This window comes from Sminthopsis crassicaudata, chromosome 2 (genome assembly GCF_048593235.1).
Source record: "Sminthopsis crassicaudata isolate SCR6 chromosome 2, ASM4859323v1, whole genome shotgun sequence".
Taxonomy (NCBI): domain Eukaryota; kingdom Metazoa; phylum Chordata; class Mammalia; order Dasyuromorphia; family Dasyuridae; genus Sminthopsis; species Sminthopsis crassicaudata.
The window spans coordinates 246,226,361-246,253,017 of record NC_133618.1 but is presented as its reverse complement, the minus strand read 5'-3'; the positions used below and the strand labels follow the sequence as shown (position 1 = coordinate 246,253,017).

At 34.7% G+C, this 26,657-nt stretch overlaps 1 protein-coding gene across 13 annotated transcripts in view; it reads right to left on the bottom strand.

The window, feature by feature from the left end:
• Nucleotides 1-26,657, bottom strand: part of PHACTR3 (phosphatase and actin regulator 3) — a 290,706-nt gene that overhangs the window by 60,415 nt on the left and 203,634 nt on the right. For all 13 annotated transcript variants that reach the window (XM_074288720.1, XM_074288727.1, XM_074288719.1 and 10 more), the window contains 2 exons: nt 24,876-25,123; nt 7,231-7,384 (listed from right to left, as the gene is read on the bottom strand). In XM_074288720.1, the coding sequence (XP_074144821.1) occupies nt 7,231-7,384; nt 24,876-25,123 (402 nt within the window). The remainder of the gene's footprint in view (nt 1-7,230; nt 7,385-24,875; nt 25,124-26,657) is intronic.

Sequence of the window (26,657 nt, the reverse complement as noted above, 5' to 3'; positions counted from 1 at the left end):
TCCTAAGTTGTTGCAGCCTAAAAACTGTTTAACTTGAACTTTTGTTGGTTGAGACACTATTCTAGAGTTTTTTGGAGAGAAATTTGGGGAAGCTCAACTGAATATTTCTCTATTCCACCATTTTGGCTCTTGAGGTGGATCTTGAAATGACTATAACCATCCCCTTTGTAGTATTTCTAGCTTCTCAATATCACATGGGCAGCATAATTGTTTTTACTGTATCCTTATTCATATACTCCCACAAACATATACATATCTTTTGAAGTTCTTAACTGTTTTGAGGAACTGAGCATTGTGTTCAAGTAAACAAAATGAATCACTATCATTGATGTTAATGATTTTTTTGTGTTAAGTTTTTCTATGCAAAGGTTCAAAAGCATAAATGCACACATACAGTATACATACACACACAAAAACACACATACACATACACACACACACACACACACACACACACACACACACACACACACCTCTCATATCCAAACTTTATTAAAATTGACAGAGGAGAAGTGAAAGAAGAGACATAGTCAGAGGAATAATCATAGCACTTTAAAATATTTTTGAAAGTAGAAACCATTGCATTCCAAACCTCCAGATAGCAATGGAAGATTAATACTTAGTGAAGGATATTTGAAGCAAGGATAACAACAACAGCAATTCATTCAGGACAGGATGACACATGCTTACTAAGAGCTGAATTATTTAGAGAAAAATGGCCAAAAAGCCTCTCCCAAACCAAACCAAACTAAATATCTCTTAAAGAAGACACAGTTGAAGACTTAAAGAAGTTATGGTATATGAATGTTATGATACATTATTGTTCTATAAGAAACAATCAGCAGCATGATTTCATAGAGGCCTGGAGAGACTTAGTTGAACTGATGCTAAGTGAAGTAAACAGAACCAAGAGAACATTGTACACAGCAAACAGCAAGATTATCAGATGGTCATTTCTGATTGTCATGGCTCTTTTCAAACCCAAGGTGATTCAGGCCAGTTTCAATGGTTTTGTGATGGACAAAGCCTTCTACCCCCAGAGGGAGGGCTGTGGGAACCGAGTGTGGAACTTATATAACATAGTATCTTCACTTTTTTGTTGCTGTTTGCTTAGATTTTGTTTTCTTTCTCATCAGATTTTTCTAATGCAACTTGATAATTGTGGAAGTATGTATAAAAAAATTACACATGTTTAACATATATTAGATTTCTTGCCATCCAGGAGAGAGGGTGGGAGAAATGGAGGGGAAAAATTTGTAATACAAGGTTTTACAAGGATGAATGTTAAAAAATATGTATGTTTTGAAAATAAAAAAATTTTAATAAAAAAGAACACAATATTCATGAAAATGAATTTAAATTATTTTAGAGAGATTAAAAACATATCAGATCTAGCAGCAGACCAATAACAAGACCATTTTTTTCAATTATAATATAATGCAAATGGTCAAGAGACAATGGGTTCAAATCCTCATTCTGCTACCTACTAACTTTTGATGGCTACAATCTTGGTTTCTTAAACTTTAAAATTAGTATTATAATTTTTGCAGTGCCTTCCACATCCAAGAGTTGTTGCGAAGATCAGAAGGAATATACAAGGAAAATATTTTGTGAACTGAGACTTACAAGTCTATTCAGCCCTAGTATTTTATGATCCTGTGATATAATGGAACAAACCAACCAAAAGTGAGTGCTTTTTTAAAAAGCACCTGCCTGGGGCCAACTCCAGAAATTTTAATTCAGTCATTTCATCCATTTGTTCAAATATTTACTAAATCCTACTGTATACCAGATTCTGTGCTCTGAAGGATGAATGGCAAAGATGAATAATAGAAGGTATCTCTTCTTACAGAACCTATAGACTTGTAGAGAAGATATGCCTACAAATAACTATAATTGCAATTGAGCACAAGAGCTGTGTGGAGGATTTCAAGACAGTCAGATGCAGGGGTGGTGGTAACAAAGTGGGACATTCTAGATATGGAATATTTAAGGAGAAAAGGTAGAAAGGAGTGAATGAAAAACACCACAAATAAATAAGGCCAAAAAAAGAGATTATAGAAAGGAAAAGAGAGATTATATCCACTCCTTCTCCCTTCCCTCAAGGTTCAAGTGCCACTTTCTCCTCTCTAACTAGAAATTATTATTCTCTTCTCCTGTTTATTTTAATTGTACATGTCCAGATTTCTATTTTTCATTTTCCATTGTACTTATTTGGACATAGGATATATCTCTCCCCTCCCTCCCCCATCCCTTGCATTCCTCTATTGGACTACACATTCAATAGGAAGAAGGCCTGTGTACTTATTCATGTTTGTATTTGTGATATCCAGTGCAGGGTCCTGCACAATGTAGAAAATCAATTAATCAATAAACATTTATTAAGTGCCTACATATATGTGCCAGGTATTTTGCTATATAATCAATATGTTAATTTAATTGAACTTAATTCAAAATTCAAAGCATCTTTCTATAACTGATTTGTGATGACAAATAATTATTTTCCCCTCTCCCAATAGTAGAGGCCAAGTATAGTAATTCTCTATAAGGTAAGTCCCTTTCCTGACACATATAGTAATTTTCTATAAGGTGGTCCCTTGCTGGTACATCTTGGATGTTCAACATCCTTTCTCCATTCTGTTCCACCTGTCAATCATGAGGAAAATACTAAAACAAAAGCACCTCTTCTTCTCAGCCAAGAATAGGAGAAACTTATTTACCTTGAAATATAAATGACTGATGGTTAATGTATTGACACCTTAGTCAAGTATTTTTTGAATATTTAACTATGTAAGATTCCATTTTTGAGCCTCAAGAGATCATTGCATTTGAACAAAATTTAACAAGCCAAATCAATGAATGGTTGAATTTCAATCATCAGCAAGTTGGCAGGGGAAGTAGAGTGCAACTTCTTAATAGTTCAGATATCATACCATTTTATTATCTTACAACTGATCAATAATGTCAACTGTCAGTCTCTGTAAAGCTTCCTTGAAAGGGAAATATCACTACATGGAAATAAAATGTGGGTAATGCAATTACTCCCTAAAAAGAGGACATCAGGAGATCACAGGATTCCTGAATTAGAAAGGATCACAGAGGTCAACTAGTCCTGTCCCCTTCTGAATTTCTTTGATTAGAAATTAACAATCTCCTGATACAGCCTATTATCCCCCTTTAGAACAACTAATTATCAAATTTCAAAGTTAGGAGGGACTTCAAGAACAGCAATATAATCTAACCTATAGATGAATATATGATCCGACTTTTACTTGAAGTGACTATTAGGTGTTTTTTTTTTATTATTATTTTGCTCCTAAATCTGCTCTTTTGGCATTTTCACATTTATATCCCAGGACTTCTGATATATTCTGGTTACCATCATTTCAAGTTAATCCATGGCTTATACAGTACTGGTTCTGAATTGGACAGCTCCCTCTTTTTTTTCCCCTTAGAAAAGAATAGAAAACCCATCTTTCATTTCCCCAATAAATACCCAAATTATTAGTACAAGTTCATCCCCTTTGGGAGAAAAACAGGTCCTGGCTCTGAACTGTGGACCAAAAAGGGCACACCTAAGTCCTTTTACATGTCAGCACTTAAAACATTTGAAAAATTACTATCACTTGGTGACCATCTTCAATAATCTGTTCTGGAACCTTCCCCATCTCTTAGTTTCTTCCTTGGCAATTTTCTGAGCTTTTAAGATTTTAACTGGTGCATACTTCTTTGGAAGTCACTTACAAATTCTTATTTCCAAATCTGCCCTCTTCTGAGCTACAGACCAGCAGTATTAGCTGACTTTGAAACTTCCTTTCTTCAGTGTTTCCCTGGCACCTCAAACTCATGCTCAAAACCAAGCTTATTTTTGTCTTTACACTTTCTCCTGTGCATTCTGGTTATTTGTGGAATCTGGACAAAAAAGAGGCAACCTAGAATAGTAGAAGATATATTGGTTTTGGATTCACAGGGCCTGGGCTCCATTTCTGTTTCTGATGCTTAACCTATTTGTTCCTCAGCAAATCACATTTTTCACAGACCTCAATTTCCTCATTTGTAAAATGAGGTGCGTCAAACTGGATGGCTTCTGAAATCTCTTGTCTTTTTAGATATGTGATTCTGTACTGTTATCATTTCTGTATGTGGCAATAACATTTTCCTTCTTTCATAATAAAAACAAAAAACATGTGGTTGTATTTGGTTCTCATGTTTTATCTTTTACCAGTCCACTGGTATAGCATATACAGCACTGAATTTGTAGTTAGGAAGATTTGGATTAAAATCCTGTCTCTGATACCAGCTATGTGATCATGAGTAAGTTTCTTAACATTTGTGATCCTCAGGTTCATCACCTGGAAAACAAAGGTGTTGGATAAACAAGCCTCTAAAATCTCTGTTTCTGTGATCTCTCTTAAGTCCATCTTTGCAATTTCTCTTAAATACATCTTATCTTCTTTTTTTTTTCTTTTCTATTAGCACTGCTATCATGAATTCAGGAGTTCATTCCCACTCACCTTGATTACTGCCATAGACTCCAAACAGTCTTGGCTCTTTATTTTCTAATTTTCATCCTTCATACTACTGAAGGGGAAGGGAAACTTCACTTTAAAAATTAAATTGCATCCCCTTTTTGATCTGAGAGATCAGGATCTCCCAGGCACCAAGGAATCCAAGGGCAAATCAACTCCCATTGATCTATTTGAAATTCTAAATTCCCATTCAATTAAGAAATCCTAATCTGATCAGCTCAGGCTGTCCCAATCCCCCCACCAACAGCTACCCATATAACAGGTTTCCTTAAATTCACTTTCACTCCCTCCTTGCAGAGGCCCAAGCAGTTTGCTAGGACCTGCCTGCTGAGAAGGCATTTTCTTCTCAGTGCTAGACTCCATTTCCTTAATAGTGCTTTGCCATTATAGAAGTCAGTCTCTTAGCAAACTGGTTTCTATCCAACAATAAACTTTCATTTTTGCCATTAATATTTCGGGATAAGTGAATTCTTTCACTTTGAACCTGCAGCCAACTAAAAGGGGATTTTTAACAACTCTCTTATTGCCACTAACCTCATCACCACCGAGAATTGAGGATATACAAACCTCATCACTACCACCACAATAGTCTTTTATAGTTATACATTTTATGTCACCATTGCTACCTGAATAAAACTCAAACTCACTTGTCTGACATTCAAGGCTGATTGACCTTGCTGACATTCTCTCATTTAATTCTCATAGACTCTCTGCTCCATCCAAACTTTGACTGCAAGAACAGGCACTGATTTCTTATACCTTTATCCCTTTGCTAATCTGTTCTCTTTTCCTAGAATGTCCTATTTAATTTCCTTCACTTTGTTGAATTCATAGTTATCTTTAAAAACCCATACAAGTGCAATCTCTTCAAGTCTATGTTTGGGCATAGTGATCTGCAAACAATAGATACTTAACAAATATTTGTTGCATTTTAGAACAGGCTAACAAATGTTTGTTGCATTTTAGTACAGGCTCCCTAAGTCTTCTTTTTCTATAGACTCCACCCTGAGTTCCTTGAACCAATTGTCATATGTCAATTTTTATTCCCTTCTCTAAATATGTTCCAACTTATTAATGTTCTCTCTAAAACATGCAACTAAGCAGAATACAGAATTGGAGAATGTGTTTACTAAGGCAGAGTATGGTAGTGCTATTGCATTTCTATCTTCTTATGAAAAAACCTACCTCATATTTCCAAATTTTCCAAATTTTAAAGATACCATTATCCTTCTAGTCATCTAAGTTTACAATCTCAGGCTTCAATTCCTTCACTCTTACTCCATATTAGTTATGAAATATTTCTATTTCTGCAACATCTCTCTAATACATGATGATCTCTCCATTTACAAAGCAATTGTTCAAAGGCCTCACCAACCCTTGATTGTGGTACTCTATAATGGTGTCCTATGTTTTCTCCCTGCCTCACGTTTCTCTGCTTTCTGATCCATTCTCTATGCAGGGATGAAAGGGCTTTTCCTCTAATATTAAATATAAATGCCTCTCTTTAGCAATTTAAAATTCTTTTCAACCTAGACTCTTTCTATGCTGTTTACTCAATTTGATCTTACAAGTTGATGTAATACTCCCCCCTCAAGTTATTTTTCATATAAATCATTTTCTAGTCAACAATTTCCCCATTCTGTTGAGTTGATTTTTGGGAACCAAAGACATGCTTCCATATTAATATGCCTTTTAAATTTCATTGTATTAGAGTCACCCTATAGTGATATATTTGGATATTAATTCTCTCCACTATTTGTTAACCCTTCTATGTTCATGACATCTGACAATCTGAGAAGTCAGACATATTTGTCACTCATAGAACATAGAACCAAGGCTATGAACAGATTCATGGAGCACTCACCCCTAAGTGAATTGACCCAATCCACAATTAAATAATGTGTCAACTCTTAGATGCTTCAAAAAATTTACTTTTATAATTTGCCAACCAATATGCATGATGATGGGGAAATTTCACATTTGCAGTATGGGGCCCAAAAAATCCCATGGATGCATACAGCATCTAGTCCAATGCCACAAAGCAGATTACTGAAAGTCCCTCTTATATAAAGAACATTGTTCAAGGGCTAATGTGGGCAGCTCATGAAATAAAGAATGAAACTATCTGCCAAAGACACTCTGCATACTGAGAACCAAAAATACCTGCTTTCTTTTTATGTCAAACAACATCAAAAAGCAAAGTTTTTTTTTTCTATTTGGTTTCTCTTTCTTGGTAGAGGGGGAAGAAATAAGAACGTCAATCCTATTCTTCCTTTTGAGATGCCTCCATATTAGAGACCTTGATATTTAAAACATATTTTTTCTTTTTGTTTCTTCTTTCCTTTTTTCCTCCCTCCCTTTTTCTCTCCCCCTCCTTTCCTTCCTTTCATCCTTCCTCCCTTTTCCTATCTCTCCTTACTTTCTTTCCTTCCTTTTTTTGTTACTTCATTCCTTCAACTGCCTAACCTTGAATAATACATAAGTCAGATTCAAAAAGATTGCATGAATGCTTCATCCTTCCTTTTTCTTTTGCCTCTAATGCCATGAACTTTTCACCCAAAGTTACATATACCCTAAACAGGATAAACATCAGGTAGATATCACAACATTTAGGCATAAGACAGACAAGGCAGAAAAAACAGTGGAATTAAACTTTAAACAAAAGCAAGTTAGTTCCCTTGGTGAAGAAGAGTCTACTTACTTAGAAAGTTTCATTTCAATCTGCTGCCGGATTTCCTGTCTTTCCTCATCAGTCCTCCTTGGAAAAATGTTCCTGTCTTCTAATTCCTGTTTACTTGGTCTGTTTCTTAGCTTCACTGCCAAAAGTTCTTTCTTACATTTTCTTGGTAATGTACCTGAAAGATGTGTTTGAAGGGGAAAAAGAAAAAAAATGTAGAGTAGTTATGATTTAAGAATCTAGCTCTTTTTCCTTTGAAAGAAGCTCCAAAATCTTATGAAGTTAAATTCATCCCTTCAAACAAGGACATATTTGCCACTTAAACATTAGTTTTATAAATAGAAAATTCCACATCAAGAGAGTCTGATTCTCTAGCTCAATTCACCCAATTGTTTCATTTAACTGCAACTTTTCTAAATACATCAATACCATATTAACTCAGGGTCTATTATTTTGACATTTGTGTGTAAAAGATTTGCTAAGCAAATTAATGATATAAAGAAACATCATCTGGGAAAATGTGTAAGTTGCTTAAAAGAACAAAGTATTTCAAGTTCTATAGAAATGAATACATGCAACTAAATGTGTATATCTACACATACATATATAAGTACATATATGCATACACACATTTATTTATCCAGAATGGTCAAGAAATGGCTATCTGTAATAATCATAAATTTTAAAATTATTTTTATCAATTGAGTTAACTATTTCCCAATTATACATAAAAAACTAATAATCTTTTTTTTCTAAACATATTTCCACAATTTATCATGCTTCACAAGAAAAAGGGGGAAAATGACAAAGAAAAAACAAGCAAACAAACAACAAAGGTGAAAATACTATATATACTATATTGTGATCTATATTCAGTCCCCATAGTCCTCTCTCAGGATACAGATGACTATCACAAGTCTATTGGAATTGGCCTGAATCGTCTCATTTTAACAATCTTTTTTTATTTTGAGTTGCAAATATTCTACCTGCCTCCTGCTCCCCTATCTCCTCCCCCCATCCCACCAATTTTGGAGAAAACAAGCTATTTGATTTTAATTATACATTTGAAGTCATGCAAAACATTTCCATATTAGCCATGTTGCAAAAGAAAACACAAACAAGATAAAATAATAAAAATAAAGTTTAAAAATGCACATATAATATAAATTTAAAGTTCATCATAGCATTTTTCATCATGGGTACTTTGGAATTATCTTGGATCATTGTTCTCATAGTTAAGTATCCTCTTACAATATTGCTGTCAATGCATATTATGATCTCCTGGTTCTGATCACTTCACTTTGCATCAGTCCACATGTCTTTCCCGATTGTTCTGAAATCATCCTTCTCCTCATTTCTCATCACTCAATAGCATTCCATCAATACCATCTACCACAACTTGTTCAGCCATTCCTTATTTGCTAGGCATCTCCTTACATTTCAATTCTTTGCTCAAAAAGAGCTTCAAATATTTTTGTACAAGTGGGTCCTTTTCCCTTTTCTTTGCTCTCTTTAGGATATAGACCTGGTGGTGATATTTCTGGGTCAAAGTCTACAGAGTTTCCCAGACCTTTCTGCATAGTTCCAAATTGTTCTCCAGAGTGACTAGATTAATTCATAACTCCACCAACAGTGAATAAGTATCTTAATTTTTTTCACATCCCCTTCAGTGTCTGACATTTCCCTTTTCTGTTATGCTAGATAATCTGAGAGGTGCAAAATCTCAGAATTACTTTAATTTGTATTTCTCTAATCAGTAGCGTTTTAGAGCATTTTCATGTGACTATTGATACCTTTAATTTCTTCTTCTGAAAAGTGAAAATTTCATTTCTTTTGACTAATTATCACCTGAGAAATGAGAACTTTTGGGTCTTTTCATCTGCTTAGTTTAATTTAGCTTAGTTCGAGAAATGAGGCCTTTATCAGAGAAACTTTCTGTAAAAATTTCCCTAGTTTCCTGTTTTCCTTCTACTTTTGGCTGCATTAGGGTTGTGTGTGTGTGTGTGTGTGTGTGTGTGTGTGTGTGTGTGTGTAGGAACATATGTAAGAATAATTCAGGATGAGAAATTGTGGGTAGGTTGTTCCCTCCATAAATGGAGAGAAAATACACATTGATAAGATTGTGGATCTATTGAAGAACCTTCTAATTTAGGCTTTTTCTCTAAACCAAATGATTCTTGATTCTTACTAGTCTGGCTTTCCTATACATGTTGGCTTAATGTAAAAGGCACTGAATTAATTGTTGACACATTCTAAGTCCATATGTGGTTCTTCAGCTGTGGCTTCTCAGTGTATTCTACAAGCTTTCTGCATTTATTCCCAAGCCAACAACTCTTCCCATATGATGATGTCTGATTTCTTTTTTTTTTTTGAGGAAAAAAATAATTATAACAGCCACCATATGGAGCTGTTTTATTGGCATCAAGAAATGCCCAAGTCATCAAAAAATGAAATAAGCAGTTGTTTTAAGATCTGAAATACTCATATTGAGCATGGCCACAGCACATATTCATGGGGGACAGTTTTCCTGTCAGTGCACATGAGTATGGATCTTAATGTCTGGTCACATAGCACTTGTTCCTTTCTAATGCCCTTATTATAGAACACATTTTTGTCAGTTAAGTATTCATGTCTCATGCTCCTTACCAAACTATAAATTCTTTGAGCATCACAAATATCTTTTATCTAAATTTGGATTTCTTCAAAGGAATCTGGCATAAGGCCCTTCATGCAAGTATTTAATAAAAGTTTGATGAATTTTTTATTGACTAATCCTGGTATAAATGTTTGGTTGATATTTGGTTTGTACAATACTATAATACTGAAGGAATAGATATATGATATACTTTGCCCTTACTGAAAAAGCAACAATAGATAAGACACCAACTCTAAATAAATTGCTACATTAATAATAATCATCATTCATTTTCATATAGTGTTCTACTTTTTATAAAACACTCTCCTCAAACAACTCAAGAGTTTGTAGCTCAAATTCTAATTTAGAAATGAAAATACAAAATTTCCAAGAAGAGTGATTAGTCCATGGTCATACAGTTAACAAGGAGAAACCCTGAAAAAGTATCCCAAAGACAAAGACAAGTTTTCTCTTTCTCAGCCTAGTGGTGTGATTTTTCTTCCATAACATAAAAATTTAAGTGTTTAAGTGGAAAGGGAAAGGAAGCAGCATTTACTAAGTGCCCACTCTATGTGTCAGGCACTATGTTAAGTCAAATAATCTCATTTGATCTTCACAACAACCTGGTGTTATTAGTGAGGAAACTATGTGGGAGGAAACTAAAGCAGACAAAGAGTTAAAGAATCATAGAAAGTTAGTTGCCTAAGGGCACAGAAAAGCTGAATGACTTGACCACAGTTACATAGCTAGTATATGTCAGAAGCAATCCATCAGTGTGCTTATTAGATACTTGGAGACAAGAAGAGAGGAAATACCTAAATCCAACTAATTTACTACATAAAATTATTGTCCATATTAAAAGCTCTTTATAAATGTGACAGGCAATAATAAATAATATTTATATAATGCTTTAAATTTACAAAATGATTTACAGACTAGAAATTTTGAATCTGAGTCTCTGACTTGTAGAGCAACCCTATATCAACCATACTATACTGCCTTGAATAATGTAAAAGTCACTTACATGATTGAATGAATGAATTTACTAAATTCCAAACACTGTGCTAAATGTTAGGGATACAAATACAAATGAAAGAAGCAAGGCAACCTTGCTCTCAAGGATCTTAAACTTTATTTGGGGAAGAAAATGGATAAAAGAAAGTTCAACTGAAAGGCAGATGGAAAGACCCAGAAGTTCTAAGGATATATTGATAAGAGCTGCAGGGATGGCAAAGCCCAGAGTCCTTAGGTTGCATCAATAAGTCGGTGCCAGGGGTGTGGAAAGCATGGTAGCATTGAAGTAGGAAGACATGGATGAATTTAGCACATCCATGTCAGAGTGAAGAGGCACTAGAAGATCCTCTATCACTCCAGAAGGAATAGAGTTGGAAATCTCAAAATGGTGTGAAGAGTTTAATAGCTCAGAGAGATTCTATGTCATCAGGTAAAAGGAAGAAACAAAAGAAAAGAAAAAGGGGTTGGGGGAAAGGTATCACTTGAAATTTTAAGTCTTCCTGTCTTCCTGTTACCTTAGAATGACATTCTATAATTTATTATCAGCATTCTTGTTTTTTAATAACATCCAACTTCAATGTAAAATCTTGAAAAGAAATCTTGTATGTGAAAAAGAAGAAAGAAAAAGGGAGAGGCAGAAGGAAAGAGAAGAGAGGAAAAAACCAGTAAAGTAGAATGGAGTAGAGGAGGGTAAAAGAGTGAAATAGGAAGAGAGAAAGGAGGGTGGACTGAAAGGGAAGGGAGGCAAGGAAAGGGAAGAAGAAGAAGGACAAGAAACAGAATGAGGAAAAAGTGAGGGACAGGAAGAAAAAAAAGGAAAGATGATAAGAAGTAAGCACATTTACTAAGCTCCATTCTAAGATATAGGGATATAAATATAAGTAAATGAGAGAGCCTCTGCCCTCAAGGAGCTTCCCTTAAAATGGGGGGAAGACAACACAAAGGAACTAGAAAGGGAAAATTAGTAGTTTTTAATTTTCAAAGGTCTTTATATATGTTACCTCATTTTATTCTCACAACTTCTCATTTTATAGATGAGGAAACTGAGGTTTAAGGAAGTTAAGTGGCTTGATTAGCCATATAGCTAATAAGTGTCAAATGTGGGATTTAAATACAGATCTTCTCTCCCCAAGTTAGTATATCTGTTAGACATACTTAGGATGAAGAAAAGAGAATATTTCAAAATCTAATCCACTAACTGTATGGAATAATTGTGATAATTAAAAACACTATATAAATGTAATGAGCAATAATAACAACTGACATCTATGTAATGCTATAAATTAGAGAAGTTTGGTGTAGTAAAAAAGGAATGGTGGGCTAGAAGTTAGAAGGTCTAGTTTTCAATCAGAGCTCTGCCACTAATTCTTAATGAAACCTCAAAGCAGTTATTCCTTTCCCTAGGCCTCAATGTCCTCATCTATAAAGTAACAGAGTTTGATTTGAAATTAGAATTCCCTTCCTTTGTTGTTGCTTTATGATTCTGAACAGGACCAAGGATGATATGGTAACATACCATATAATGAATGCTTAGCTATTCTGATCTTTATTGTTGTTTGATTATTTTATAGTTGTGTCCAACTCTTCCTGACCTCCTTTGGGGTTTTCTTGGCAAAGATACTGGAGTAGTTTGCCAAAAATTTCCTTCTCTAGCTCATTTTATAGATGAGAAAACTGAGGCAAAGTGGGATTAAGTGACTTGTTTAAGGTTAGCTAGCTGGTGAAATATTTGAACTCATAAACATAACTCTTCCCTGACTCCAGTCCACCACTCTAACCAGCATCCCATCTAGTTGATCCTTAGAGAACTACTTTAATGTGAGAAGGATTGTTGGAATATAGCAAAGCTGGTAGGAGATTTTAGAAAATGAGGAATTTTCTGTGCCTTGTTGATGAACTTAATCAGAAAAGAGGGGGTGAGGATGGGATTTCCCTATGATTCATTTCATTTTCTCTCTGCTTAAAAAGATAAACAGAAACTGGAAAGTGGGTAGAGCTTCAATTCCTAAGCAGTTTTGCTATGGTTATTACACCTAGATCCCTGAGCTGACGAAGTTGTTTATAAAATTAAGCTGAGGCAAAAGGAGAACAGAGGAGTCTTGGTTCAGGAGTCACTAATAGCAAAGATAGCCTAGAAACAAAAATGAACTGCAGAAAATTAGTGCTTAGAGATCAATCCTTGAAATGTATAAATGAGAAAATTGAGGCTTAAAAAAGTATATCATTGGATTCAGAGCAGGAAGGGAAGTCTTTTAGCTTAATCATTCAACTTTACAAAGGAATAAACTGTTTCAGAAATTTAAAGTAACTTGCCCAAGATCATGCAGTTAGTCCTGGGATGGAGAAAGTCTGGCCCACAGTTCTTAACAGGTGAGCAAAATCATTTGCTCTGGCCCTGCAGATAGATGATGATGAGCTGAAACCTAGGTATGACTTCCTACTATTAGAGTTTTTAAGTTGATAATTTTTTATGGCCTATGAATGCTGTTATAAATATTCACATAGCCCTTGGCAGAAAAATGATTCCCTACCCCTGAGCTAGACAGAATTTGAATCCAAGCCATTTGACACCTGATCTGGTGTTCTTGCCCATACACTGGCAAAGATGTGCATTTTGCTAGTGTACATACTTGTGTACATACTTAGCTGATGATCTTATTTCTCTGTGGATATTTATGATGTATGAAAAATAGTATAAAACATTTCAAGAAGGAAATGAACTGGTCATGTAGTAACAATGGATATCTAATAAAATTCCAAATAATCTGCAAAAGGAATGCAATAATATAGACTTTGCAGCAACTAAACTTTAGCAGAAAAAAAAACCTTAAATATTTCTGCTATGAAAAAATAGTTACCATTTAAGAATTCCACTGTAATCTATAAGTCTAAATGTTAATATACATATCAAAAAATCAGTTCCTTTAGAACTGGTTATTCTGTGTGTGTATGTGTATATGTATGAAACATAATTGATAATGGACTTTTGCAGCAGTGTCAGTAATAAATAACAAAGTTAGAAACAGATTTGTTGCTATTAGAAGACCTAAACACTTAAGGAATTTGAGAAGGAAAAATACCTTAAGGAAGAGATCATTGAGACCTAGGAGATGAGAGTACTATAGAAAGAGGGAGGAAGGAAGGAAAGAAGGAAGGAAGGAAGGAAGAAAAAAAAGGAAAAAAGAAGGAAGGAAGGAGCTTTGGATTTGACAATTAAGAAATCATTACTACCTTGGAGAAAGAAGATTTAGTTGACATCTTGATACCAAAAGCAGTTCAATTCCCATTATCTACTGTCCCTGCCTATCCAGCGTCCTTCATACCCATTAGAAACAAAATAAATGATTGATGACGGTATCAGTGATGGCAGAGAATACCTCCTCTGTTATAATGGAGTAGGGGGCAATTAATAATAATAGCTAGTATTGATAAGTGTTTTACAAATATATTTTTTCATTTATTCTCATAACAACCCTTAGAGGCAGGTGCTATTATCTCCATTTTATAGATGAGGAAACTCAGACAGACAGGATTAAATGACTTTCCCAGAATCATGCATGGAATTATTTCACTAAACTAATCTGACTAGGTTTCCCAACAAGCTACTTTATTCCAATTTATTTCTTGTATTCATGCTTCAGTTACCAATCATTGAAAGCAATAAATTACAGATGACTGCCATTGTGGTAACTGCATGAGACAGAGAAAAATGCATCAGATTAATAATTGGGCTACCTAGGATCTGAATCTTACTCTTCCTCTCCTTGTGTGATATTGGGGACAAGTTATGTCTTTATATGTGGGCCTCAGTTTTCCTGTCTGCAAAATAGTTGGAGTTATATTAGATAAATGATGAAGTTCCTTCCAACTGAACCTCTCAATCTCCTCAGACCCAGAGGAAAGAAAGAAATAAGTATTTATTTTAACACTTATATATGCCAATCACTCCATAAAGCACTTTATAAATATCTGATCAAGGGGCAACTAGGTGGAGCAGTGGAAAGAGCACCAGCCCTGAAGTCAGGAGGATCTGAGTTCAAATTTTGTCTCAGACACTTAACACTTTCTAGCTGTGTGAACCTGGACAAGCCACTTAACCCCAATTGTTTCAGAAAAAAAAATCTGATCTTCACAAAAAGTCTGTGAGATATATTAATATCATCCCCATTTTATTATGGAAGAAACTGATACAAAGATTAAATGATCTGCTCAGTGTCAGACAGCTAAGAAATATCTGAAGTTCAATTTAAATTCAGGCTCCTTTGATTAGATGATGTCTAAAGTGATGAAGACAAGAGTCACTGGTTGGTTTTGGCAGAGAAAGCCTGAAGACTACTCTGTGAGGTAAGCAGGGAAGGGCTGATGGGGATCAGTTCAGCCTTATAGTCCCCATCCCCTATGTGGATAATCCCCCTTTACTCTATCAATCAGAAATCCAAGCTATGTCAAACCTCTGAGGTTAATTTTCTCCTATAAATCTGTCCATGGTATATACCACCTTTGCTGGATTCTCTTTTGGGTTAGCCCGCCACAGCATTCTGCTTCATAGTGACTTTCTTCCCACTCAGCCCTCCTTGCACATGCCTCATGGTATTTTTCTCCTTACTCTGTCCCTACTCCATTGCCTTAGGGTCTTTCTCTTTAAAGCTAACTCTTTTAAGGTGCTAAATTCCTCTATGGATTTAGACTGTCAGTCAAGTCAATGGTGTACTCTGACCTCATGTTGTTTTCCCTTTTCTCTTGGTTAATTGTGAGTTACACTGGGGAACTTGTCTTTTCTCTTATTCATTGTTAAACTACTTTCCTTTAGTTTACCTCTCAGACCTGTGGAAGAGGAATTACTTTATGTCCAAAGAAGAATTAGAGATCATTATTGATCACAAAGTAGAAAACTTTGATTATATCAAATTGAAAAGTTACAAACAAAACTAATGCAGACAATATTAGAAGGGAAACAATAAACTGGGAAAACATTTTTACAGTAAAAGGTGTAAACCATCAAAAATGAATTGATTTACCTAATAATTTACATTTTGGGGAATATATCTTCTAGGTGAAGTGAGAGCTAATTATAATGAAGAGAAATGGGATGTTCATTCTCTTAAAGTTTAACTGTTCAATTGTTCAAATATCATCCTGCATTATATGACGCTTTCTGTTCAATACATGATTAAATTTCATTTATCAGAAGACAAACGTCTCATTTCCAAAATATATAGAGAATTGACTCTAATTTATAAGAAATAAAGCCATTCTCCAATTGATAAATGGTCAAAGGATATGAACAGACAATTCTCAGATGAAGAAATTGAAACTATTTCCAGCCATATGAAAAAATGCTCCAAGTCATTATTAATCAGAGAAATGCAAATTATGACAACTCTGAGATACCACTACACACCTATCAGATTGGCTAGAAGACAGGGAAAGATAATATGCAATGTCGGAGGGGATGTGGGAAAACAAGGACACTGATACATTGTTGGTGGAATTGTGAATACATCCAGCCATTCTGGAGAGCAGTTTGGAACTATGCTCAAAAAGTTGTCAAACTGTGCATACCCTTTGACTCAGTAGTGTTACTAGTGGGCTTATATCCCAAAGAGATCTTAAAGAAGGGAAAAGGACCTGTATGTGCAAGAATGTTTGTGGCAGCCCTCTTTGTAGTGAACAGAAACTGGAAACTATGTGGACGCCCATCAATTGGAGAATGGCTGAAAAAATTATGGTATATGAATATTATGGAATAATACTGTTCTGTAAGAAATGACAACAGGATAATTTCAGAGAGGCCTGGAGAGACTTACATGAACTGATGCTGAGTGAAATGAGCAGGACCAGGAGATCATTGTTTACTTCAACAACAATACTATATGATGATCAATTCTGATGGACCTGGCCCTCTCCAACAATGAGACGAACCAAATCAGTTCCAATAGATCAGTAATGAACTGAACCAGTGAAAGAACTCTGGGAGATGACTATGAACCACTATATGAATTCCCAATCCCTCTATTTTTGTCTACCTGCATTTTTTATTTCCTTCACAGGCTAATTGTACACTATTTCAAAGTTCGATTCTTTTTGTACATCAAAACAACTGTTTGGATATGTATACATATATTGTATTTAATTTATACTTTAATATATTTAACATGTATTGGCCAACCTGCCATCTGATGGGGGGGGGAAGGAGGGGAAAAATTAGAACAAAAGGTTTGGCAATTGTCAATGTTGTAAAATTACCAATGTATATATCTGGTAAATAAAAACAATTTTAAAAAACCAAACTACTTTCCTTGTTAACTATATTGCTTTCCCATTTCTGGTGCCTATTTTACCTATTCATTTTGTCTGTAACCTCTTCTCATAAATAAAAATACCTTTTGGCAAATAAAGACCATTGTGAATTCATCACATGATTTGGCCCCAACATTTGGTGTCAGACCTTAACTTCATCACACCAACATGAATCTCATTGTAATGATTCCCTAAACTATTCTCCTCCTGATTTATTTTACTTTTACTTTTTAAAGAAATTTTAAAGAAGTAAATATTTTTTAAATTTTTAGAATTAATTTTATAATTATAACTTATTTGACATTTCATATGCATAGGTAATTTTTTACAACATTATCCCTTGCACTCCCCTTCTGTTCTGAATTTTCCCCTCTTTCCCTCCATCCTCCCCTCCCCTAGATGGCAGGCATTCCCATACATATTAAATATGTTATAGTATATCCTAGGTACAATATATGTGTACAGAACCGAATTTTTTTGTTGTTGTTTTTGTTGCAAAGGAAGAATTGGATTCGGAAGGTAAAAATAACCTGGGGAGAAAAACAAAAAAATGCTAACAGTTTACACGCATCCCAGTGTTTCTTCTGTGGGTGTAGCTGATTCTGTCTATCATTGATCAATTGGAATTGGATTAGCTCTTCTCTATGTTGAAGATATCCACCTCCATCAGAATACATCCTCATACAGTATTGTTGTTGAAGTGTACAGCGATCTCCTGGTTCTGCTCATTTCACTCAGCATCAGTTGATGTAAGTCTCTCCAAGCCTCTTTGTATTCAACCTGCTGGACATTTCTTACAGAACAATAATATTTCATAACATTCATATACCATAATTTACCCAACCATTCTCCAATTGATGGACATCCATTCATCTTCCAGTTTCTAGCCACTACAAAAAGGGCTGCCACAAACATTTTGGCACATACAGGTCCCTTTCCCTTTAAAGAAGTAAATATTGAAAAGGTTACCTAAAACTTGTTTTATCAAACAAGAGTCAACTTACAAATTGGCACTTAATATAATTAAGTAGGCCAGATTATATGTGTCAATTGGTCAACTCACTATTCCTAGTAGAAAAATCTTCTTGGAAAATTGAATAAACAGGAGAAGACTTGGTGAGCAAGAATCTAAGTAAACAAGTATAATGGAACTAGAGTATGATCTGTGTACAAATTATAGCTCTGCTACTTACTATTACCTGGGGAAGTAATTTAGCAATGTTGAGTCTCAGAGTTCCCTAATATGTAAAAGCAAGAGACTTAACTACATGATGTCTAAGATCTCATCATCCTAATGATCCTAACGAAACCTTAGGCTTTTAAGGCTAGCTTAGTTCTTCTGGAAAAATGCTATACTCAGTGCCCCCTAGTGTCAACAATAAAAGTAACATTTTCCCCCAATGATTCCTACTTGAAGAAAAGCTCATATACAGTAACAGAAGGGCAAATAAAGGAGGGGATAGAGTGCCAGGCCTGGAGTCAGGGAAACGTATTTTCTTGAATTTAAAACTGGTCTCAAACCAGTTTCCTCATCTGTAAAATATGGAAGAAAATGGTGAATTATTCCAGTATCTTTGCCAAGAAAACTCCAAATGCAGTCAGAAAGAGTTAAGACACAACTGAAAATGACTAAATGTTAACAGGAACAGAATTTATAAATAATAATAATAATAATAACAAATGGTGCAATACATGTAATTGTATGGCTTCCAAGAGGAATTTTCACCATCAAAGATGAATTGATTTACCTAATAATTTACATTTTTGAGAATATATCTTCTAGGTGAAGTGAGAGCTAACTATAATGAAGAGAAATGGGATGTTCATTCTCTTGAAGTTTAAAGAGTACAATCTACTGTTCAAATATCATCCTGCATTATATAACACTTCCTGTTTAACACAAGATTAAATTTCATTTGAGTGACCATATATAGGAATTACCACAGAGCTCTTTTGTATGAATGTTGTTCATGATACCCTGGGCATTTTTCCTGTTTTAATTTCATATTTTAAAGGTAAAATTTTTATTGATATATTTTCATTTTACATTACATAATTTTTTTCTGTATCTCTCTTCCTCAGACATAGGGTCAGAATTAGGTCACTAGTCCTGCTACCAACCCAGCTATCAGAGCTATCATCCAGGAAAGGCCTCCAGTGGAGAGAGCCAAGCATCCCAAATAACTGCAAACCAACTGCAACAAATAGGGCAGGCCAGACTGTCTATGGGAAGCAATGAGGTATCCTGAGGGAGAGACAAGAGTCAGCATATTCTGGGAACCACAACCTCCCCTCAGTTCCTAATGGAGACAGTCCAGTACCCCCAAAATCTTGGGAAGACCTGTGTTTTCAGTCTAGTGCCCAATCTTAGGAAGCAACTCCTCTGGTGATGCAGCCTGTTGATGGCTCCTGCAGGTGTTACAGCCACAGCTGTTGAAGTCCCAGAACAGAAAGTTCTGTCAAATTGTTCAGCATTAGAAGCTGATATCATATTATCAAGAGAAAAGGCACTAACATCTGCTTTACCATTGTACCCTAAGAATCACAGGATCTTCACATCTAACTTGAACTTGAAACCTTCCACTCTCTCTCATTAGAATACATAAGTTCCTTGAGAGTTTCTATCTGCATCTCCAGCACTCAATACAGTGCTTTGCACATAATAAATGCTTGATTTATTCACTCATCCTTTATAATAAAGAATTATGTTACAATTTAAAGTTTAAAATTTACCTGTATTACTGAATACTTTAGACATACAGAAAGTTAAAAAAAACAACATAACACTCCTTTTTTTTAAGAGGATGGGGAAATTCTAGAGCTGTGATTTCACTGGAGATAGGGAACTCCCAGTGTGTAAACAAATCAGCAGCTTTTTGAAACATATAGTAACAACCAGAGCTTTCATCGAGGAACTGGGAAATTAAGTCACTTGTCCAAGGTTACATACAGAAGTGGAATATGAATCCAGGTCTTCCCAGCCTCTCTACTCTCTGTGCTATGCTGCCTCTCATGTACTGATATACTCATATGCTTAATAAGATCCAACTATATCACCACCCTAATTAATTAATTAATTAATTGATCAGTGGCCCCTCCTGCCTCAAGGATAAATGTCAAACTCCTCTGTTTGGCACTTCACAGACCTATATCTCCATTCTGTTTACATCAGTCCCCTGGATCCACTTTACTGCTCTGCCAGACTGACCTGAGTGCTGATCTTTGCACAAGATGTTCTATCTGCTACTCCTATGCCTCATGTCTGGAATGTGATTCCTCCCCACCTTTGCCTTTGGAATCTCAAAGGTTCAGTCTTTCAAAAGACTCTTATTAATTCCACAGTCATCATTTTCTCCTAATATCACTTTGTAATCATTTGTCTATATCCTTTCTTCCTTTATCAGTGATCACGTTATGATATCTAAGCCCTTAGTAGAATGTAAGCTCCTTGAGATCAGGGATTCTATCTTTTATGTATCCATCTTTCTAGCACTGAGCACAAAAAATATGTTCTATTGATTGGTTGATTGATTGATGATTGACATATTATCCAATATATTTTATTTCATCGACATGGGTGTGATCTACCAACAGGGATCAAACTCCTCTCTGTCTTAGAAGATGGTTTGGTTCATGAATTTGAAACAGCTTATTACCTGGTGACTGAACTACCTTTGATGAATCTTTGAACTTAATTTGGCTGATTCTTGGATAATTTTCTCCATGCAACAGAGTGAGGGATCCAAGGGAGTGATTAACTTATATGTTATACATTGGTGTGTGTATGTATGTATGTATGTATGTATATATACATATATATATATATAATACTGAGGGAGTTTCTGTATTATGGAGTTCCCTACATAGATAAAATTTTTGTTAGGACAAATGAAAACCACATCATAATATATTATCATCATCTTTCTTCTGTTTTTTTCTGTCATGAGCTGAGGACAGAAAATAAGTCATGTTTCCTAAAGGAAAAAATGGACATATTGAGATCTCATAGGCTGGCTGACAAGTATCTGAATTGCTTGATGACATGAAATTTACTCTTGATTTTATCTACACTCTTAGAAGGTTTAGCTACCAGCAGGAGCCAAGATCTCAGGAGGAGCAATTACTAAAAATTCTCATCTTAGTATTTCTTTTCTATATTACAAAGGACTTCTTCAGTGTGTCTTGTTGAACACTGCCCTGTACAATTGTTTAACCAGCCTGGTTCTTATTCTCTACTGAATGTGCAAGGAAAACCACATCTAATTATGTAAACATATTGATTTCTCTTTCATGAGCAGAACAATCCCCCTTTTGTTTAGGCTGCAGGGACACTGCAGCTCCTGTTATATTAATTACTCAGGTTATGAGAATTCATGTCCTACTCATTTAATAGGAACAGTACAGATCAGTGAAAAAGGTTGGACAAAATCAAATGACAGAATTCTTTAAAAGCTTGCTGTGCTGGACTCTTGATCATAAGTAAAAGGATATCTGCTCTGCTATCCATCCTACTGTGTTTTATTGGTAGTTATTCCGTGGCAGTCACTGAGCTCAACCATCTTACTGCCCTATTACTTAACAATAGAACTTCACTGACATGGAATAATTGGTGAGGTTTGCCTTTAGGAAAGAGTGACATCTTAAATGAATTAAATATATCAGTTATAGTTACTATATGTGTGTGTGTGCATGTATATGTTTGCATTACAGTCACTTAATGTATATACATATATATTATGTATATACATATACATATATATATATATATTTATAAACATTGTATATTACATAAGGGTCTTCTGGGTGGTACAATGGATTGAGCACTTGGTCTGGAGTTCCTGAGTTCAAATTTAGCCATTTACCTCTTTTAGTGGATGAAGCCAAACAAGGTTAAGTGACTTTGCCCACTATCACATAGCTAGTAAGTGTTTAAGGATAGGTTTGAATTCAGATCTCCCTAACTCCAGATCCACTGCTCGATCCATTGAGCAATCCAACTACCTCTCCTGACACCATAATTAAGTAATTAATAAATGCTCAACCTAATGATCTATTTGCTTACTTACCTACCTATTTCATTGATGTACACATATGGATAAACCATTTTCAAATATAATTTGAGTAAAATAAGAATCACACCACTGAAATGATGTTGAATCTAATTTGATCTTTCTTTGAAGATTCAGAAGCCACTTCAGAGCCCTTCAATGCTTCAAGGTCATCATCATATATTTAAATAACTACAATGTAGAAAAATTGTGGTGAATAGAAAATTCTAGGGTTGACGGTATGTGAAATAGCCAGAAGCTTCTTGTGCATATGTGTATGTGCCACAGTTGTATATGTACACAAGAGAATACAATGTGCCTGGATAATGCATCAAGTCACTGATTGATCCTACAAGTAGTTTTACATCTCAAAATCACAGAAAATATATAAATTAACTAAGTAAGGACTAAAACAAGATCTTTCAATACTCAATAGGAGGTAGTTAATAATCTTAATCTACTTACCTCCTCAAACACACATAAAATGGTATTTTGCTACTATCCATTACAATGTTATTAAAAATAAGTTTACAGGTGTGTCCTAGAACTAAGGCAATTCTTTCAAAACAAGATGTCTCATTCCTATAAATTGTTATTAGCTAATATTTATTCACTGTTTATACTGGCACATGTCCTGATTAAAGCACTCTGACAGCTGAGTAAAGTATCACTGGAGTTCAAGGCAGAGTCTAGAGAGTGAATCATGTTTATAATAAATATATAATCTATAATATATTATTTTACATAACAATATTATACATAATGTATTTTTATATAATTTAAATGTAATATATATTTAAAACATCAAGAGTACTTTGTTTCCCTTTTTTATGCAATGAGTATCATTGTATCTTGAATTATTCTGCTCATAAAATTTCAATGTTACTACATAATGTTCACAGATATTATATGCATGAATTTATTTGATCTTTAAAACAACCCTATATTATTATTACTTCCACTTTTATAGATTGGGAAACTGAGACTGAGAGAAGTTAAATTACTTGTCCAGGGTTACACATCTAGTAAATGTCTGAGGATTCAAATTTAAATCTTAATTCTAATGCTTAAGTCTAATGCTTTATCCACTATGCCCACCTACCTGACTACTCTATCTAGTAGTCTATAAAATATAATATAGTTAGTTTATAAACTTCTAAAACCTTTATACATTTATGATTAACTTTTTTCTCTAGTAAAAGTAAGCTAGTCAACAAGAAGAATGATTGAAGTTAGTAAGAAAATGATTCTCATTTTACTGTGAAGAGAAATTAAGGCCCAGAGAAAGTAGATGAATTGCACAGTATCATACAGCAAGCCAGTGGTAAATTCAGGAGTAAAACACCTTCTTCTCTCCCAGTGCTATTTCCTATTTCCATTACATTATGAGCAGTGTGCCAAAATCTTAATGACCAAGTTAATATTAATAATCTATTCCTTTGAATAGCAGCTTTCCCATGAGTTCACTATCACACAACGACAGGGTCAATGACATTCAGGAACAATTTTATACTTTCTTGCTCCTTTAAATGTACCAATCACATAATATATTATATAAGAAATGTTGTCCCTCATCCCTGTCAAACCCATGGCATAACTAGAACATACTTTTTTTTTAAAACAACAGGGGTACTAAGAAATGTTTTCTAAAACATTAACCCTCAAGTTATTAGGGATATGCTTATCTTCCAACTTTCTTAGCCTTTTTCAATTACCAGTTATGAACCTATCATACATGAATTCTTCTAAATCCTTTACTTTTTTTTTCTTTTTTGTAGATGATCAGTTTTAATAGTGACTTACATGTAACAACAATAATCTGGAGTTCTTATCCCAAGCTAAGATTGAATATGACATGATGTCCAACAATTTGAAAAAAAATTTCTCAAAATCATTTTAAATATAACTGGAGGAAACAGTAAACAAACAAAAAAATTTCAAAAAGTGAATTTGATTTTAGGCTGCATAAATAGTATTGTTGCATCTATAAGACGACACACACCAACCTGTCTATATTCCTTTGGTCAAAAAATATTGAAGTAGTAGGTAAAATTGCAATTATCACTCTTTAAGAGAAACAGAAACAAATTCTCCATAAACTCAGTCCCCTCATTTTGTAATGAGGAAATGGAGTAAATATACAAAAACTGGAGCCTGGAAAGATTCAGTGCTTTGTCCCAGGTGGCCCCACATAGTTCATAAAAAAAAAAAGGATCCCCTTGAATTCCATGTTAGTTTCTTCCCACCCACCTTACCACACCCTGCTGCTGTCAGGAATGTTAAAGAGGGGATTCTCAATTTCATCTAATTTTTTTTCCCAGAATCTATATGAATAATATATTTTGAATAATAATGAGTTCCATAAATTTATAACCTGCTTTTATTTTTGTACTAAAACTATTTTCATTCCTCCTAAAACCACTTTTAAAGTTCTATTTCTCTGCCCTAGTTCTAATGTTCCTTCCTATATTTGGTGAAGTAGTCCCTCATATCCTCAACCTTCCTGCCTTCATAGTCTTTAAACATAACTTTCTTGCCTCTTTCATAGAAAGAAGTCCTAATTTTGGCCTAGCTTTCTCTTTGTCTCCTATCCTTCCCCTGTCTATCCTCCCCCATAAAACATGAGATATCCTTTGACAGACATATCATTACAATTATCCATTGTTTCTTACCAGAGATAATGGAATCATTCAAAGCTTCTTCATCCTGATATAAAAGTGTATCGTCCTTGAGTTCTGAATTCATGATCATGTTTTCTTTGTTTTCATCAGATTCTTTAACTGAGTTCCATTTGTTCTCTGAACCTCCATCACAGCTCAGTACATTTTCCTTCTCTTTGCTTCGTTCAATACTGGAAGTCCTGGATGGACGTACATCCACTCGTTTCTTTGGCGACCCTTTACTCTCTCTTCCTTGAAAGCTAAGATTGAAAGATAGTTCAAGTTATAATCCCAAAGCTTTTAATTCACAATAGGAATCAAACTTTGGGTTAGCAGTATCCAAACTAAAAATTGGCCACAAATGTGGAAGGGGAGATAGGGAAAGAAACCCATTTCATTGGTATTCTTATCCCTTGATGGAATTGGATCACAAATCAATTTGACCATGAAAATGCAGGGTTGGCGGTCAATGATTAATGCATTTTTTGATGAATAGAAAACAGACATTTTACATATCTATATATCTATATCTATATCTACATCTATATATATTTGAAATGTATTTATTCGATACTCTTATGTATTGACTTTAAAAATGCAGCACAGGTTTGCATTTAAGCCTTGCATATATAATAATAATTCAAATAAATCCAAACACAGAAAAGTTCAATGAGGATTGAAAAGAGCACTTTATTTGGTTTCTTCAATGAAACAAAATGTCCTCAGAACACAAGAAGTAAGATCTGCTTTGTTAGCCCCTATGATCTTCCCTTCCTCAAGAGGCCAGATAACTCCCTGATACTTGGCATTTTGGTGAAGTGGTTTGAGAGCTAACCTCAAATCCTACCTCCAGTCCATACTAGCTCTGTAACTCTGGCAAATCATTTACTCTGCTAGGGATCTGGGCAATTCTCTAACATTCTATGTTACATAGAAGATTTGTGAAAAGTATTTTATTTACTTTAAGATCCCTTCAGTAATTATTGATATCTAAGGTCAAATCACTGTTCCTATTTGTACAATTTGTGCAACTGACTTCACGGGAGGGAGTCAGAGTATCCTAAGCCTATTTAGTTTTGTTGCTCCAATTGGGGTGTTACATTCTATTTAATATATTCCCTAAACCCACCAGGTGCTTCCTGATCCTAATTCCTCTGCCTAGGCTCCACTTTGTCCATCTGTGTTACTTAAATTCTATGTTCTCTAGACATTAGCATGTGTGTGTGTGTGTGCGTGGTCTTTGGTTTTCTCTTTCTTACTTAGTCCCTGGCCATTGCTTTTGATAATTATTTGTGATCATCTTCCATTTCTCTGACATCCCCTTTTTCATAGCTATTAGAAGGTCAGATCAAATTTTTAAAGTGGTCTGAGAGCCAGTGAGGACAGACTCAGTCTTCACCCAATCCAAGCACACTACAAGTCTTCAGATGATTTTTAAATTAAGCTTCCTCTTAAGTGTACAGTTCTCAGCCAACTATTTGACACGAGTCATTTATTTTTTATATAGTTTGCTGTGAAAATCACCTCCGCATCTTTGTAATCTCTGTTTTTGTCCAACATCTTTACTCCTCAACACATATTTACCATCCTATGTGCTTCTTTTATTACTTCTCCCATTATGGGTCATGAACCACATCAAAAAACTAGTTTATAAATAATTTTTTTTCGAGTGCAGGCCTTTATTTCTTTGAAGACAGGTTAATATGCATATGAATTCTTTTTAATGCTTTTTCCCCTTAGTACTCAGGAAAAACAAATAAGGCACCACCAAACATATTAAGAGAACTCCTTGAG